The 19,136-nt window shown below is 43.1% G+C and overlaps 1 protein-coding gene across 1 annotated transcript in view; it reads left to right on the top strand.

Moving 5' to 3' along the window:
- LOC137347208 (contactin-associated protein-like 2) overlaps window positions 1–19,136 on the top strand; it is a 1,554,138-nt gene that overhangs the window by 410,220 nt on the left and 1,124,782 nt on the right. Inside the window, exon 9 of the mRNA XM_068011439.1 lies at window positions 7,544–7,715. Coding sequence (XP_067867540.1) covers window positions 7,544–7,715 — 172 coding nt within the window. The remainder of the gene's footprint in view (window positions 1–7,543; window positions 7,716–19,136) is intronic.

Genomic DNA, 19,136 nt, shown 5'->3' with positions numbered 1-19,136 from the left:
TGACATCATTAAGACCACTCAATTGAAATACTACCTTGTAAATCACTGCTGACTGTCTGTTATCCAAGCTACCTTTCTCCATGGGATGATATCGCTTTCCACAGTCCTATCAGGAGTATAAACTTATGTTTCTTTCAAACTAATATAAACAGCAGTCATAGGACCTGCACTTTGCACTCGAGAGTAACGGGACCTGCAGTGTTCTAAAATCCAACTGTTGTATGCCATGCAGGCCCCCACCTGCCAAGAATGAGGTATATTAATTTTGCCACATGGACACTAAATTTCAAATTGTTGCTAAGAGAGGAGAAGGCCTGTTACAAGGACTGCCGGACCTTGCCTGGAAAAAAGACATTTGCATATTAAAAGACAGTGTTTGGAAGGGCAAAATATCCATTCCCTGACATTCAACCCTCAATGAACTTTTGATCACCAGATGTTAAAGGTGGGGGAGCTTGCATTCCAGGTTGACTGCTAAGATGCTTGAATACACAAATGGGCATGGTCAAACCAGCTAGTCACATGACTAACCTGCTGAGCAACCTGAGTTTTTGAATTTGTACAAACAGTTTGGGCATAAAGCTGTTTGCTCCTGGACTGAGAAGATCTCTCTCCTGTCTGCCTGCTCCCATCTCCTTCTCACAAGCCTCTGAATCCACTGAAGTCACATGGACCCCAAGAGAGAAAAGTCTCCTGCAGTGAACAAGGTTTAAGAAGAATACTGGGAACAAATGAAAAGCAAAATCTACCTACAATCAAGGACTCTACAGTGAGCTCGAAGACCTGTGGCAAAAGCTCTCCAGATATTTCGTCAAACTTTTCCACTTTATTTCTTCTGCTCTTTTCTGTCTCCATTTGCATGTGTGTGTCGCGTATGCACGCGAGCATGGGCGCGTCATGTATCCATAGGCATCAACCGAAATAGAGTTTAAGTTCAAGTTTAATAAATTTCAACTTCTTTAAACCTAAGAATGCCTGTTTGTGCTGGTTTCTTTGCCTTATAATTGGAACGCAGTAAACAAGGAGTCAACATGAGGGAGCTAAAAACAGTGTGTTTAAAATTAAACTGTGTTACAGTAAGACCAGGTGAAGGCCGAAAGGGAACCCTAGATCTCTTTCTCACCTGCTCGTAACATGTGTTATTTGTTTTTGTTGGACAGCTGTGGCTAGTGGCTATTTGTCAATAGTATTTTCTGGTAAACATACAAAAATAATTTTTTAAAAATTCATTCATGGAATGTGGGCGTCGCTGGCCAGGCCAGCATTTATTGCCCATCCCTAATTGCCGTTGAGAAGGTGGTGGTGAGCTGCCTTCTTGAACCGCTGCAGTCCATTTGGGGTAGGTACACCCACAGTGCTGTTAGGAAGGGAGTTCCAGGATTTTGACCCAGCGACAGTGAAGGAACTGCAATATAGTTCCAAGTCAGGATGGTTTGTGACTTGGAGGGGAACTTGCAGGTGGTGGTGTTCCCATGTATTTGCTGCCCTTGTCCTTCTAGTTGGTAGAGGTCGCGGGTTTGGAAGGTGCTGTCTAAGGAGCCTTGGTGCATTGCTGTAGTGCATCTTGTAGATGGTACACACTGCTGCCACTGTGCGTCGGTGGTAGAGGGAGTGAATGTTTGTAGATGAGGTGCCAATCAAGCGGGCTGTTTTGTCCTGGACAGTGTCGAGCTTCTTGAGTGTTGTTGGAGCTGCACCCATCCAGGCCAGTGGAGGATATTCCATCACACTCCTGACTTGTGCCTTGTAGATGGTGGACAGGCTTTGGGGAGTCAGGAGGTGAGTTACTCACCTCAGGATTCCTAGCCTCTGACCTACTCTTGTAGCCACGGTATTTATATGGCTAGTCCAGTTCAGCTTCTGGTCAATGGTAGCCCCTAGGATGTTGATAGTGATGGATTCCATGATGGTATTGCCGTTGAATGTCAAGGGGAGATGGTTAGATTCTCTCTTGTTGGAGATGGTCATTGCTTGGCACTTGTGTGGTGCGAATGTTACTTGCCACTTAGCAGCCCAAACCTGGATATTGTTCAGGTCTTGCTGCATTTCTACACGGACTGCTTCAGTATCTGAGGACTCACAAATGGTGCTGAACATTGTGCAATTATCAGCGAACATCCCCACTTCTGATCTTATGATTGAAGGAAGGTCATTGATGAAGCAGCTGAAGATGTTTGGGCCTAGGACACTACCTTGAGGAACTCCTGCATTGATGTTTTGGAACTCAGATGATTGAACTCCAACAACCACAACCATCTTCCTTTGCGCTAGGTATGACTCCAACCAGCAGAGAGTTTTCCCCCGATTCCCATTGACCTCAGTTTTGCTCGGGCTCCTTGATGCTGTACTCGGTCAACTGCTGTCTTGATGTCAAGGGCAGTCACTCTCACCTCACTTCTTGAGTTCTGCTCTTTTGTCCATGTTTGAACCAAGGCTGTAATGAGGTCAGGAGCTGAGTGGCCCTGGCAGAACCCAAACTGAGCATCACTGAGCAGGTTATTGCTAAGCAAGTGCCACTTGATGGCATTGTTGATGACACCTTCCATCACTTTACTGATGATGGAGAGTAGGCTAATGGGGCGGTAATTGGCGGGTTGGACTTGTCCTGCTTTTTGTGTACAGGACAAACCTGGGCAATTTTCCACTTTGCAGGGTAGATGCCAGTGTTGTAGCTGTACTGGAACAGCTTGGCTAGGGGCGCAGCAAGTTCTGGAGCACAGGTCTTCAGTACTATTGCCGGAATATTGTCAGGGCCCATAGCTTTTGCAGTATCCAGTTTCTTGACATCACACGGAGTGAATTGAATAGGCTGAAGTCTGGCATCTGTGATGCTGGAGACTTCAGGAGGAGGCTGAGATGGATCATCAACTCGGCACCTGGCTGAAGGTTGTTGCAAATGCTTCAGCCTTATCTTTCGCACTGATGTGCTGGGCTCCCCCATCATTGAGGATGGGGATATTTGTGGAGCCACCTCCTCCAGTTAGTTGTTTAATTGTCCACCACCATTCACGGCTGGATGTGGCAGGACTGCAGAGCTGAGATCTGATCCTTTGGTTATGGGATCACTTAGCTCTGTCTATTGTATGCTGATTACGCAGTTTGGCATGCAGATAGTCCTGTGTTGTAGCTTCACCAGGTTGACACCTCATTTTGAGGTATGCCTGGTGCTACTCCTGGCATGCCCTCCTGCACTCTTCATTGAACCAGGGTTCGTCTCCTGGCTTGATGGTAATGGTAGAGTGGGTGATATGCCAGGCTATGAGGTTACAGATTGTGGTTGAGTACAACTCTGCTGCTGCTGATGGCCCACAGCTCCTCATGGATGCCCAGTTTTGCCTTTTTAGATCTGTTCGAAATCTATCCCATTTAGCATGGTGATAGTGCCACACAACACGGTGGAGGGTATCCTCAATGTGAAGGCGGGACTTCGTCGCCACAAGGATTGTGCAATGGTTACTCCTACCAATACTGTCATGGACAGATGCATCTGCGGCAGGTAGATTGGTGAGGACGAGGTCAAGTATGTTTCCCCCTCGTGTTGGTTCCCTCGCCTCCTGCCGCAGACCCAGTCTGGCAGATATGTCCATTTGGACTCGGCCAGCTTGGTCAGTAGTGGTACTACCAAGTCACTCTTAGAGATGGACATTGAAGTCCCCCACCCAGAGTACATTTTGTGCCCTTGCCACCCTCAGTGCTTCCTCCAAGTGCTGTTCAACATGGAGGCGTACTTACTCATCAGCTGAGGGAGGGCAGTAGGTGGTAATCAGGAGGTTTCCTTCTCCATGTTTGACCTGATGCCATGAGACTTCATGGGGTCCAGAGTCGATGTTGAGGACTCCCAGGGCAACTCCCTCCCTACTGTATACCACTGTACCACCACCTCTGGTGGTTCTGTCCTGCCGGTGGGACAGGACATACCCGGGGAAGGTGAGGGCAGTGTCTGGGACATTGTCTGTCAGGTATGATTCCGTGAGTATGACTATGTCAGGCTGTTGCTTGACTAGTCTGTGGGACAGCTCTCCCAACTTTGGCACAAGCCCCCAGATGTTAGTAAGGAGGACTTTGCAGGTTTGACAGGGCTGGGTTTGCCGTTGTCATTTCCGGTGCCTAGGTCGATGTCGGGTGGTCCGTCCGGTTTCATTCCTTTTTATTGACTTCGTAGCGGTTAGATACAACTGAGTGGTTTGCTAGGCCATTTCAGAGGGCATGTAAGAGTCAACCACATTGCTGTGGGTCTGGAGTCACATGTACGCCTGACCAGGTAAGGACAGCAGATTTCCTTCCCTAAAGGACATTAGTGAACCAGATGGATTTTTACAACAACATTGACCCGAAACATTAACTCTGTTTCTCTCTCCACAGATGCTGCCAGACCTGCTGAGTATTTCCAGCATTTCTTGTTTTTATTTTGGGTTTTTACAACAATTGACAATGGTTTCATGGCCATCATTAGACTAGCTTTTAATTCCAGATTTATTAATTGAATTCAAAGTCCACCTTCTGTTGTGGTGGGATTTGAACCCTGGGTCTCTGGGTTACTAGTCCAGTGACAATACCACTACACCACCGCCTCCCCATAATAGATTGAAGCCAGCCACTTGCAGTTTTTGCAAAAATTTAAACATCTGTCTCTTTTTCTGTCTCTAATCATAGCGTCATCCATCACAGAAAGAGGCCATTTGGCCCATCATGTCTTTGCTGGCTCTTTGAAAGAAATATCCAATTAGTCCCATTCCCCTGTTCTTTCCCCATACTTAAGTAAATTTTTATTTTTCAAGTATATATCCAGTTCCCTTTTGAAGTCTGCCTCCATCACCATTTCAGGCAGTACATTCCAAATCGTAGCAATTCACTGCATAAAAAGAATTCTCCTCATTCCCCTCTGTTTCTTTGCCAATTATCTTAAATGTGTGTCCTTAGGTTCCTGACCCTCCTGCTAACATAAACTGTTTAACCTTATTTCCTTTAACAATTTCAGATTCTCTAGCCTCATGTTTGTTTATTTTAATTAAACTTGTGACACTTACCCAAGATTTTATAGTAACGCAAGTTTAGGAATTGCAAGTTGAGCCATTGACCTTTTAACCTCCAGGACCAATGTCTCACATTGGCTGATATCAATGATATTCAGGCCACATCCTCTCCATTCTTCATTAGTTGAGAAATAGTGGAATATGTAGTTTATAATGGGAGAGGTATGTTTCATGTAAAATTTTAAGTGGGTCTTCACTGATGTTCCTGGATATTGTATCAGTCTCTGTGTTTGGCTCTGTTATTTGACAGTTTGGGTCTTGTTCCCTAGACCCATCAGATTTAGTTTGTTTCTTTGCCTAATGATTCTTCTCACTGAAGCATAGCTTCCCAGGTAACACATACTCTACCATTGTTCTCTTGCGTGAGCTGCAGGAAAGCCCATCTGCTCACTCTTATGCAGTGCAGCACTCCCAATAGGAAATATATCTAAGACACCTACAGGACACGTGCCAATCAGAATGGGTAACGAACAATCTCTGCCTGAAACTGAGGAAATACCAGGTCTTTCAAGGCTATTTTCTGGAAGCCTACATAATGCAAGGTGTCCAGCTAACTTCCCAGGAGTGAAAAGCAGAGAACCATGGAAAGAGGAAATAAAATAAAATCAGCACCCCACCTGAAGTGTGGGTTGGGCCTGTGATCTTGTGATTATAGCCACAAGTCAAGGAAGTCGGGATCACTTATACTTACCCTTGGGACGGAACAGGCCACCCCAATTTGCAACCTCATCCCATCCTTCACCTAGGCACTCACCTGAAGCAGTCAGAAGTCTTGTTAATGCATGTAAATCAGGTTCCCACGACGTTTATAGGACTGAGATTGCGATTTCTAAGTACACATGGGCGGAGCATGCTGGAGGTCACTCAGAAAACAGCCCAGGAAATGTCTTTTTTTAATGGGACCAGGAGAAGCTCACAAAAAAATATGGGCCTCCACTGGCCCATCTGAGGTCTCAGTGGTTTGGTAACCTGCTAATTTTCCGTCATTTGAAAACCAGCCTGCCACAGCGGGGCCCTTGCTTGGTGCCTATCGCTCACCAGTGGAATGTAAATGAGGCCCATGTCTCCCACTGGCAAGAACAACCAGCAAAATCACCTTTAAATATCTTCACACTACAGAAGTGTCAATGGATTGAGCCATAATCAATCATCAAGTCAGTATAATTAGATGTTTGTGTGAAGGTCACATTATTGTACACACATATCTAAAACTGATAACAACAAAATATGGAAATGTGTATCATATCTTTTTTGCGATCTTTCCTTTCTCAAGGTCATGCTACAAGCCACACTTTACTATTTGAATGAGTTAACCTGTTCTAGCCAGTTGTTGAGGAGTCTTGAGGAGGCCATGGTTCACTTGCTTGACAACCTTATTTCCTCCTGCGAGGAAACAATCTGCCTTCATTCATCAGATATGTTGTCAGCCAGCTGAAGTTTGAATTTACCATATTGAAAGTATAAATATGTGAACCAAGCTCATTTGCTCCCGTTTCCTGATACAGCACATTAGTACAGATATACAGTGATACAGAGCTTACCAAGGAAAGAGTCAGGTGTGTTTTATTTAGTTTACAAGACCCAGGCCTTAAAATGAATTGAGCTTCCACTAGCACATTTTTTTCAACAAACTTTTGATTTGCTGATTATATGAATAGGGAAAGCGAGACTTTTCATATAAATAGTACAGTACATGTAGACCAAATAAAGAAAAACAAAAAAAGCAGTCTGTATGTGATTTGAAATAGATTCTATATGTGGTTAAAACATCTGGTATTTCTCGGACAGTGAAAATAATTTTTCTACTATACAATGATATTTCTATAAATTTATATTTACCATTCTTGCATTTAGGTAACACCTTCTGCATCAACATTTGAAAGCACTTTACCCAATAAGTTGCATTTTAAATTATAGTGATTATGATGTAGGGCAAATGTATTTCACTTTATTAAATATAGCTACACTTTGACAAATGAGTTTTATCTTCTGTTGGGTGTTGTCTTCTGGCTCCGTCACCAGAATTGTGAAATGTCAGTTCTGTAGTGAGTTAAGAGATCTCAAGACTATACTCACAACAGGTAGCTAGCTAACTCAAATGTTAATCCATTTTTAAATCAATGGATATTGTAATAAAACCTAATTAATTAAGTCCCTTGTCATTTTCATGACTCATCAGTTAATTGCATTGAGATATGTTTGGCATACGCAGAACATATTGCTCCTTTATTAAAGGATTGTATGTTCTATTCAATTTAAGGGTGTGTTTTCTCACAAATATCAGTGATTTAAAATCTGAATCTTGCATTAGCAATCAATGCTCTTGGTTTGTCTAGAGTGAACTAACAAATTCGTATTCTATTTCCAGTTTAAAAATTGGAATCTTGTACCTTAAGAGGAATTGAAATAATTTACTGCAATACATTATAATCATATTAACCCTCTGGAACCTTTAATTTTTGAGTAATGTCTTACAACAAAGGAAATTGATATACCTTTTGTTGTTTCAGGTTACCCTGATCTCCTGAATAACACACAACCAAGTCTCTCTCGGCGTTCCTTTCAAGGCTGCATGCAACTCCTTCATGTGGATGATCAGTTGGCTGACTTACATGCTGTCGAGCAAGGGAAACTGGGACAGTTCACCAATGTTAACATTGATATGTGTGCTATCATAGACAGGTAAATGAACAACGAGAAAGTTTATTTTTAAGCGTATATCATATTTCAGGGATTTAGTTTTTTATTCATTCATGGGATGTGGGCATCGCTGGCTAGGCCAGCATTTACTGCCTATCCCTAATTGCCTTGAACTGAGTGGCTTGCTAGGCCATTTCAGAGGGCATTTAAGAGTCAACCACATTGCTGTGGTAAAATAAAAGCAAAATACTGCAGATACTGGAAATCTGAAATTAAAACTGGAAATGCTGGAAATACTCAGCAAGTCTGGCAGCATCTGTGGAGAGAGAAGCAGAGTTAACGTTTCAGGTCAGTGACCTTTCATCAGAACATTACTGTGGGTCTGGAGTCACATGTAGGCCAGACCAGGTAAGGACAGCCGATTTCCTTCCCTAAAGGACAGAGACTGTATCTTAATAAAGACAAAACACTAATATTCCATACTGATTAGTTGCTGATAACTTGATTATTTGCTCGTGACACAGACACGATGGGCTGAATAGCTTCCTTCAATGCAATTAATTTCTTTGATTCTAGGAATGCTGAGGTGCAATTGCAGCACTTCTTTTGCTCCAGATTAAAATATAAAGATTTGCTTAAAGAGTCATTGACCTTTTTGGTCCTATTTCAAGATCTGATTGAAGATTAAGAATTGACAGACTGGCCACATTCTTACAATGGCATAGATTAGGCCATTGCCATCCATTTCATTGGTATGAATAAGTATCAAAACAGGGAGATATCAGCTTTGACAACAGCCTATGAAACACAAAATCTTCCCTGACAGCTCTTGCAAAATAAGTGATGAGTTGGATTTATAAAATGTCCGTGGACCCCTGACAAAATGGCTAAGCTTCTTTTTCTCAAAACCTTTCATATTGCCTTGGATACTATTGTAAAAGATACCATGTAATTTTACAAGTTGTTGTGTGGCACAACCACCTTGCTAAATGGAATAGATTTTGAATAGATCTAGCAACTCAAAACTGGACATCCATGAGGTGCTGTGGGCCATCGCCAGCTGCAGCAGAATTGTATTCAACCACAATCTGTAACCTCATAGCCCGGCATATCCCCACTCTACCAATACTGTCAAGCCAGGGGATCAACCCTGGTTCAATGAAAGTGTAGGAGGGCAGGCCAGGAGCAGCACCAGGCATACCTCAAAATGAGGTGTCAGCCTGGTGAAGCTACAACACAGGACTACTTGCGTGCCAGACAGCGTAAACAGCATGCAATAGACAGAGCGAAGCGATCCCACAACCAACAGATCAGATCTAAGTTCTGCAGTCCTGTCACATCCAGTCGTGAATGGTGGTGGACAATTAAACAACTAACAGAAGGAGGAGGAGGCTCCACAAATATCCCCATTCCGAATGATGGGAGAGCCCAGCACATCAGTGCAAAAGATCAGGCAGAAGCATTTGCAACAATCTTTAGCCAGAAGTGCCAAGTTGATGATCCATCTCGGCCTCCTGCTGAAGTCCCCAGCATCACAGATGCCAGTCTTCAGCCAATTCGATTCACTCACGTGATATCAAGAAACGACTGAAGGCACTGGATACTGCAAAAGCTATGGGTTTTTTTTTAGATTAGATTAGATATACAGCACTGAAACAGGCCCTTCGGCCCACCGAGTCTGTGCCGACCGTCAACCACCCATTTACACTAATCCTACACTAATCCCATATTCCTACCAAACATCCCCACCTGTCCCTATATTTCCCTACCACCTACCTATACTAGTGATAATTTATAATGGCCAATTTACCTACCTTGGCAACATTCTGGTAATAGTACTGAAGACCTGTGCTCCAGAACTTGCCAAGCCCCTAGCCAAGCTGTTCCAGTACAGCTACAATATTGGCATCGACCCGGCAATGTGGGAAATTTCCCAGGTATGTCCTGTACACAAAAAGCAGGACAAATAGATTTAAAGTGATTGGTAGAAAAATTAGAAGGGAGATGAGGAAACTCTTTTTCACCCAGAGGGTGGTGGGGGTCTGGAACTCACTGTCTGAAAGGGTAGTTGAAGCAGAAACCCTCAACTCATTCAAAAGGAGTCTGGATATGCACCTCAAGTACTGTGATCTGCAGGGCTACAGAACAAACGCTGGAAGGTGGGATTAGAATAGGTGGATCGTTTTTCGGCCAGCACAGACACAGTGGGCCCCATCATTCTACTCTCGATCATCAGTAAAATGATGAAAGATGTCGTTAACAGTGCTATCAAGCGGCATTTGCTCAGCAATAACCTGCTCACTGACACTCAGTTTGGGTTCTGCCAGGGCCACTCAGCTCCTGACCTCACTACAGCCTTGGTTCAATCATGGATAAAAGAGCTGAACTCAAGAGGTGCAGTGAGAGTGACTGCTCTTAACATCAAGGCAGCATTTGACTGAGTCTGGCATCAAGGAGCTCTAGCAAAACTGGAGTCAATGGGAATCAGGGGGAAAACTCTCTGCTGGCTGGTGTCATACCTAGCGCAAAGGAAGATGGTTGTGGTTGTCGGAGGTCAATCATCTCAGCTCCAGGACATCACTGCAGGAGTTCCTCAGGGCAGTGGCCTAGGCCCAACCATCTTCTGCTTCATCAATGATCTTCCTTCCATCATAAGGTCAGAAGTGAGGAGGTTCGCTGATGATTGCACAATGTTCGACACCTTTCGCCACTCCTCAGGTATTGATGCAGCTCGTGTAGAAATGCAGCAAGACCTGGACAATATCCAGGCTTCGGCTGATAAGTGGCAAGTAACGTTCATGCCGCACAAGTGCCAGGCAATGACTATCTCAAACAAGAGAGAATCTAACCATCTCCTCTTGACATTCATTGACATTAGGATCGCTGAATCCCCCACTATCAACATGCTGGGGGTTACCATTGACCAGAAACTGAACTGGAATAGCCATATAAATACAATGGCTACAAGAGCAGGTCAGAGGCTAGGAATCCTGTGGTGAGTAACTCACCTCCTGATACCTTTAATTAAGGAGCATTATGGGAAATGTACCCAATCCTGAAAGAGTACTACATATGTTTAGTTTAGTTTAGTTTAGTTTAGAGATACAGCACTGAAACAGGCCCTTCGGCCCACCGAGTCTGTGCCGACCATCAACCACCCATTTATCCTAATCCTACACTAATCCTATGTTCCTACCACATCCCCACCTGTCCCTATATTTCCCTACCACCTACCTATATTAGGGGCAATTTATAATGGCCAATTTACCTATCAACCTGCAAGTCTTTTGGCTGTGGGAGGAAACCGGAGCACCCGGAGAAAACCCACGCAGACACAGGGAGAACTTGCAAACTCCACACAGGCAGTACCCAGAATTGAACCCGGGTCGCTGGAGCTGTGAGGCTGCGGTGCTAACCACTGCGCCACTGTGCCGCCCTTAAAGATAGTTGTGGCTCAGTTGGTAGCGCTCTTGCCTTTGAGTCAGAAGGTTGTGGATTTAAGCCTCACTCTAGAATTTAAGCACAAAAATCAATGCTGAAGCTCCAGTGCACCAATTATCACCTCCAACAGGAGAGAATCTAACCACCTCCCCTTGATGTTCAATGGCATTACGATTGCTGAATCCCCCACTATCAACATACTGGGGATTACCATTGACTGAAACGGAACTGGAATAGCCATATAAATACCATGGCTACAAGAGCAGGTCAGAGGCTCAGAATCCTGTGGCAAGTAACTCACCTACTGACTCCCCAAATCCTGTCCACCATCTACAAGGCACAAGTAAGGAGAGTGATGGAATACTCTGCACTTGCCTGGATGGATGCAGCTCCAACAACACTCAAGTAGCTCGACACCATCCAGGACAAAGCAGCCTGCTTGTTTGGCACCCCATTCACTCCCTCCACCACTGACACACAGTGGCAGCAGTGTGTACCATCTATAAGATGCAATGCACCAAGACTCCTTAGACAGCTTCCAAACCTCTACCACCTAGAAGGACAAGGGCAGCAGGTGCATGGGAACACCACCACCTGCAACTTCCGCTCCAAGCCACACACCACCCTGACCTGGAAGTATATCGCCGTTCCTTCACTGTCGCCGGGTTAAAATCCTGGAACTCCCTTCCTTACAGCACTGTAGTTGTACCTACACCACATGGACTACAGCGGTTCAAGAAGGCAGCTCAACACCACCTTCTCAAGGGCAGTTAGGGATGGGCAATAAATGCTGGCCTGACTAGTGATGCCCACACCCCATGAACGAATTTAAAAAAAGTACTGAAGGATTGCTGCACTGTCAGAAGTGCTGTCTTTCAGATGAGACATTAAACTGAGCCCCTGTCTACCCTCTCAGATGGACGTAAAAGATCCTGTGGCACTATTTTGAAGAGCAGGGGATCTATCTCTGGTGTCCTGGTCAATATTAATATCTTTGGTCATTATCACATTGCTAATTGTGAGAGCTTGCTGTGTGCAAATTGGCTGCCATGCCATTACAACAGTGACTACACTTCAGAAAAAAGTACTTAATTGGCTATAAAGCTATTTGAGATGTCCAGTGGTCATGAAAAGTGCTATATAAATGGAAGTCTTTATTTATATACTTTCAAGGTTTCTTTTTTGGCTTCCTTGTATCAAGTCAAATGGATTCCTGCCTATAGTCACATCAGAATGACATGTACCATCAGCTTCATAAACATATGATATAATTCCAGTTTAAGCCAAGAGTAACAATCATATTTTTTCCATCCAGTTGACAAATGACAGAGAAGGAATGTTTTCCAGTAAAAGTACTGTCTCATTTTTTTCAATATCTCCGAGCTGGTGTGACTTTATGAAAAATAAATTAGTCACATGCAAATTTAGTCACTAATTTACACCCTTGCAGATGGTCTTTCTCTCCCCGACCCATTTCCTCACTTACTCCCAATCTGTTTGAATGACATGGTTTACTGAGCAACCTGCATGCACCCCAAAGTGGCCCAGGAAATGTTAGTATTCCTGTTGTTATTACAAAATCCCTTGATGGTCTTTCTCCCCCTTACCACTGTAGTGTGTTCCAGCCCTACATCCCAGCTTTCAGCCTCTGCTGTTATCAGTTATTTCCCCCTGTTGCAAAATGTCCATGGACCAGCATCCACCACCATCCGAAATGTCATTTTCTACAGTAACAGATGAAGTTTCCCTAGGACATTGCCATAAAGTGTTATCAGAGCAGCCTGGGATGCAAATGGAGGAATGTACAATTCCCCTATGAGGGAAAATTAATCACTGTTAAAAATACAGCGGCATCTCCCATTATCCACATTCCTATCATCTGCCATTTTGATTACATGCCAGAATTTCTGTAGGCCAAAAACTTGCTTGAGCAACACTTCATTTCAAAGTTGCTTTTATTATTTGTATTTCATCCCTTTTCTGACAAAATTAACACTGCTCCTTTTGTTATTTGTATTGTACCTGTCATCTTTCCTGTGTTTTGTATGTTACTGCATCATAAGTGTAAAATCTAAAATTGGTGATGCTTGATTATTCACCAGTTAAAATTATCCATTGCGTATTGTTGGAAAATCAGTTTGTATATTGCATTACTTTTCAAAGGGAGATTGTTGCTGTCACTAAGGGATTTTTGCAACATATTTTAATGTGAATTATCATGCTGTGCACTTGGCACAAATGAAAAAATACTTTTCCATTATGGTAATACATCTCTAAAAGCAATTTTGTAATGGACCCTTAGAAACTTAATCAATTTGAAACAGATAAAAATTGAGAAGTGGATGAATTTAAATAGATAAGTTAAAATAATTGTAGAACATTAGAAACTAACTTGATAGTGTCATGCTAGGCCCCCACCTACCAAGAATGAGGCACATTAATTTTGTCATGAACATTGATTGTAAACTGTTACTGGACTGAAGAAAGCACTTGTTAAACAGCTCAGCCGTGTCTGGAAAAGACATTTGCATATTAACAGACAGTGTTTGGAAGGACAAAGTAGCCATTCCCTGACATTAAACCCACAATGGACTTTTGATCACCAGACGTTGAAGGTGGGGGAGCTCGCATTCCAGGTTGACTGCTAAATTGGCCGAATACACAATCAGACATGGCCAAACCAGCTAGTCACATGACTAACCTGCTGGACAATCTGAGTTTTTTGAATTTGTACAAACAGTTTGGGCAGAAAGCTGTATGCTCCTGGATTGAGAAGATCTCTCCTGTCTGCTCTCATCTCTTTCTCACAAGCCTCTGAATCCACTGAAGACACAAGAACCCCAAGAGAGAAAAGTCTCCTGCAGCGAAAAAGGTTTAAGAAGAATACTGGGCCCCAATGAAAAGCAAGTCTACAGTGAGCTCGAAGAACCATAAAAATGCTTCAGATATTGCCTCAGCCCTTTCCACTTTATTTTCTTCTGCTCTTTACTGTATCTATTTGCCTGTGTGTATAGCGTATGCATGTTAGCATGGACGCGTCGTGTATCCATAGGTGTTAACTGAATTAGAGTTTAAGTTTAATAAATTTCAACTTTTCTTCTTTAAACCTAAGAAAGCCTGTTGTGCTGGTTTCTTTGCCTTATAATTGGAAAGCGGTGAACAAGGAGGAGCTAAAAACACGGTGTGTTTAAAATTAAACCGTGTTACAGTAAGACCAGTTGAAGGCTGAAAGGGAACCCTAGACCTCTTTCTCACCTGGTCGTAACAATAGCCTCAAAATTACTTTTGTTGAAAGTAGTGGTTGAATGCCCATTGTTTTAATGGAGAAATTGAACTATTTATTTAAAATTCCTTGCTGCCCTTCATCATTCATTCCTTGAACAATTTTCCAGTTTTTAAAACCCTGCCTCGCTGTCTCCTGATCACTACATTACTTTATAATTCATCTCATCTCTTAAATTGTCAAATTGTTGAAAACAGTTTATCTGTGCTTTTAACATGCCAAAATGGTTCATAAATGGAGCAGGTTGATCGCTGAGCAGGAATCAGGAAATTTAGGGAATGTGGCCAAAGGTTTGGTTGAAGGGATAGATTATAACGTGTCTATTGGACATAGGAAGAGATGCAGTAATCTGGTGTTTGGCAAGTTTGGAAGAGAATTCCATTGAAAATAATTCTATTGTACAGACAGCTGAAGACTGTGACCCAGATGAAGGAAGAGATTTTCCACTGGAACTGCTGGCCAGTGTCCTTAAAATATGTGGGTAAAGCCTCCTGCTCTATTGCAACCAATGTCATCTTCAGAAGGGTCTACCACTGGGTATCTGGAGTGTCCATGTAATTCAGCCAGTAGGCTCTTGTACTGCAAATCAGAATCCTATGTAAGTACATGCATGCTGCACCCAGTTTCACCTGGTGGGCCAACTGAAGGGGTCCGAGAAAGGTAAGTTCTTGATTAATTTTCTGGGGCAGGGAGAAGTGGAAGCAGTCCACAAAAATCATGTGAGCTTTTGTTGAACCAATTTCCTTTCTATTTCAAGAGCACCAACCCGGGTCAGCCTATAAACCACCCAGTATTGTGCCTGCCTTGACCACTTGAGCTCTAATGGAGTGCCCATTTGGTGCCAGCAGCCCATTGGCCATGATAATGAGACACAGCCTTCAAAGGACTGGCAGTATTGAGTGGTCAACTGAGTACACCACCAGATAGTTAAAATCTACTCAGCAGTGTGGAAGGAAGAAGGAATGTAGTTCAGACTGAACTTGGACATAAGATTGTAAAAGTTTAGAAGTAAGGTGCGGCAACGCTATGGAGTGATTTGTAAATGCCAATAAGGATTCACTGGCATAATGCCAGGGTTGGAATCTATAATTATAAGGAGACAGTAGAGATACTGGGACTCTTTTCAGTTAAGCTAAAAGGAAGTTTGGTAGAGGTTTTAAACATTAAGGAAGGTTTTGATAGAATGACTAAAGTAAAGCCTGTTTCCTCTTGTTGTCGAGTCAGTGACCAAGGTTTTTTTAAAAATTGTAACTGAGGTAGAGAGGAGAGTAGTTATGAGAAATTTTTGTATGCAGAGTTGTTGGAGCAGGACTGGTTTTTTTTACAGTGAATAGTCCAAAAATACTATTTAAAGGAAATTGGATGAATATTTAAAGCATACATCCATAGAAATACATAAAATATACAACAAGGGAACAGGCCATTCAGCCCAGCCAGTCTGTATTGGCATTTACTCTCCATGCAAGCAAATGGTTTCAATCACATTCTAGTAACCTGTTCTCATATCCCTTCAACCTCTTTTCCTTCATTCCCTATCCGATCTAATCTTGAATGTTGACATGTTTTCTGCCTCAACCACTAACCTGGGAAATGAATTCACAGCCTCATAACTTTCTGCATAAAGAAGTATCTCCTGTCCTCTGATCTAATTCTCTTCCATTTAATCTTGTTTCTATGACCCCTCATTCCCGGCCCATTAACTACTGGAAAAATTATACTTTTATCTGTGCCATCCTTTCATAACATTAAATACTTCTACTATATCACCTTGTAATTTGCATTGGTTCTAAAGAAAAACATTTTCAGGTTGTCTTTTTGTTTTCTTATACCAAGCAGCATCCTGGTGAATCTGTGTCATAACCTTCTTCAAAGCCTCAATTTCTTTCCTTGTCCATTCAAGTGAAAAAGCATTTTTAATGATGTAGTAGATCTTAATTACAACCTAACAATCTTTCTGGCACTGAAAAGTTACTTTTACAAGTGTGGAGTCTCATTCCTTCAGATTTTAATTACTGTTGGTAATTTATAAAAAATGGAAACTGAAAACATTTAGCCATTTTTTCTTTCTGTCTTTTATCTGTCTTAATCCCAAATTTCATTTCCTCTATTTGGTTTTCTGCACTTGATTTTGATTTTACATTAAATTAGATATTCAAATTTACAGTTCTTGGCTTTGACCCTGCATGCTTCAGTGAGAATGCTTCAATCTGATTGGTTGAAGAGCCACACTGTTGCTTGCCCTATTCATACATGTGTTATGGACAGGTGGTAAGGGGTGTGGGTGGTTCCCACTATTCACCTCCTAACTGACCAGAATCGTGTTTTGTTTAAAATGTTGAGTTAGCCCCTGAGTGATTTAGGGTCAAATAAACAGACAAATGACAGGTTTTCTTGTAGTTTTAAAACAGAAGATTAAGTATTTATTAAACAATATTCATTCCCCGAAACATTCACAACACCACTCATAAGCATTCACTTTCACATGCACTCTCAGGAGAAGATAGATAGAAGGTGAACCTGTTGAATCTTTAAGGTAGGACAGTGTCTTTTAAAGATCCAGACCTGGGTGTTTGTAGTCTTGAACTTATTGAGGTGTTGCAGATTTCTGGTGGTTAAGATTTCAGCCTGGAGGTGGCAATCACTTTCAGTTCTCTGCTGCACTAGTTGAAGTGTAGAACTAGCAGCAGGGCTTCTTTTTGTTTAGGCTGGATCTTTCCATGCCACTGGCTGTACTGCTTTTCTGTGATGTTGCTGTGATTACTCTCTCTCTCTCTCCTTTAAAGGTCACAATTTATCATATTAGCATTTCTGTTATTTGACACATGGCCTTCGCCCCTGGTGTGACCACACAATGGACCAGGATGTGGAATCCATGGTTATCCACTGATGTCTGGATGAGTATCATTCTGTTATGATGTGGCTACTTGACACCTTTTTTGTCACTAAAATAAACCATTCAATTCAGGAATGTCTCTTGAGGGTTTCAGAATGGGTGTAGTCAATAATTCTTAGTCTGGAATGTATTGTTTTGTCCTTTTGAGACAGTGAAGCAGTGGTTGCATACACAGACTAGATCATCTGATCTTCAGCAGCCATATTTTGCATTACATTATCCACTTTTTTAAAGGAAAAGTAAATTTCAAAGATTCTACATTGAATAAAGTTCATATCTTCAAAGTAGGAAGATGATATATAATATAAAATTAGAGGGGATAGTATTAGTGCAAAAGACTTGAAGGGGGCAGAATTCTTCAAGTGCATTCAGGAGAGCTTTCTGAGCCAGCATGTAGAGAGTCCAATAAGAGGAGGGGTGGTACTGGACCTAATCCTGAGGAATGAAGCCAGACAAGTTGTAGAAGTGGCAGTGGGGGACCATGTTGGGGATAGTGACCATAACTCTGTAAGATTTAAGGCAGTTATAGAAAAGGACATAGAGGGACCAGAAATAAAAGGCAGATTTCAATATGATAAAACAGGATCTGGCTAAAGTGGACTGGGAGCAGCTTCTTGTAGGAAGGTCTACATCAGACCAGTGGGAGTCATTCAGAAAGGTAATAGAGAGCGTTCGGGTCCAACATGTACCCATAAAGGTAAAGAGTAGGACCGACAAGTCCAGGGAACCCTGGATGTCAAGGGATATGGAGGATTGGATAACGAAAAAAAAGGAGGCTAATGGCAGTTTCAGAAGGCTGAAAACAGTGGAGCCCGAGAGGAGTATAGAAAGTGTAGAGGGGTCTTCTTTGGCCTCCTTATCTCGAGAGACAATGGATACGCGCCTGGAGGTGGTCAGTGGTTTGTGAAGCAGCGCCTGGAGTGACAGGCTCTTCCACAGGTGCTGCAGAGAAATTTGTTTGTCGGGGCTGTTGCACATTTGGCTCTCTCCTTGCGCCTCTGTCTTTTTTCCTGCCAACTACTAAGTCTCTTTGACTCGCCACATTTTAGCCCCGTCTTTATGGCTGCCCGCCAGCTCTGGCGAACGCTGGCAACTGACTCCCACGACTTGTGATCAATGTCACAGGATTTCATGTCGCGTTTGCAGACGTCTTTAAAGCGGAGACATGGACGGCTGGTGGGTCTGATACCAGTGGCGAGCTCGCTGTACAATGTGTCTTTGGGGATCCTGCCATCTTCCATGCGGCTCACATGGCCAAGCCATCTCAAGCGCCGCTGACTCAGTAGTGTGTACAAGCTGGGGATGTTGGCCGCCTCGAGGACTTCTGTGTTGGAGATACGGTCCTGCCACCTGATGCCAAGTTATCTCCGGAGCAGCGAAGATGGAATGAATTGAGACGTCGCTCTTGGCTGACATGCGTTGTCCAGGCCTCGCTGCCATAGAGCAAGGTACTGAGGACACAGGCCTGATACACTCGGACTTTTGTATTCCGTGTCAGTGCGCCATTTTCCCACACTCTCTTGGCCAGTCTGGACATAGCAGTGGAAGCCTTTCCCATGCGCTTGTTGATTTCTGCATCTAGAGACAGGTTACTGGTGATAGTTGAGCCTAGGTAGGTGAACTCTTGAACCACTTCCAGAGCGTGGTCGCCTATATTGCTGGATGGAGCATTTCTGACGTCCTGCCCCATGATGTTCGTTTTCTTGAGGCTGACGGTTAGGCCAAATTCATTGCAGGCAGCCGCAAACCTGTCGATGAGACTCTGCAGACACACTTCAGTGTGAGATGTTAAAGCAGCATCGTCAGCAAAGAGCAGTTCCCTGATGAGGACTTTCTGTACTTTGGA

The sequence above is a fragment of the Heterodontus francisci genome, chromosome 2, assembly GCF_036365525.1.
Source record: "Heterodontus francisci isolate sHetFra1 chromosome 2, sHetFra1.hap1, whole genome shotgun sequence".
In the NCBI taxonomy this organism is placed as follows: Eukaryota; Metazoa; Chordata; class Chondrichthyes; order Heterodontiformes; family Heterodontidae; genus Heterodontus; species Heterodontus francisci.
This window is presented reverse-complemented; position numbering and strand designations above follow the sequence as displayed.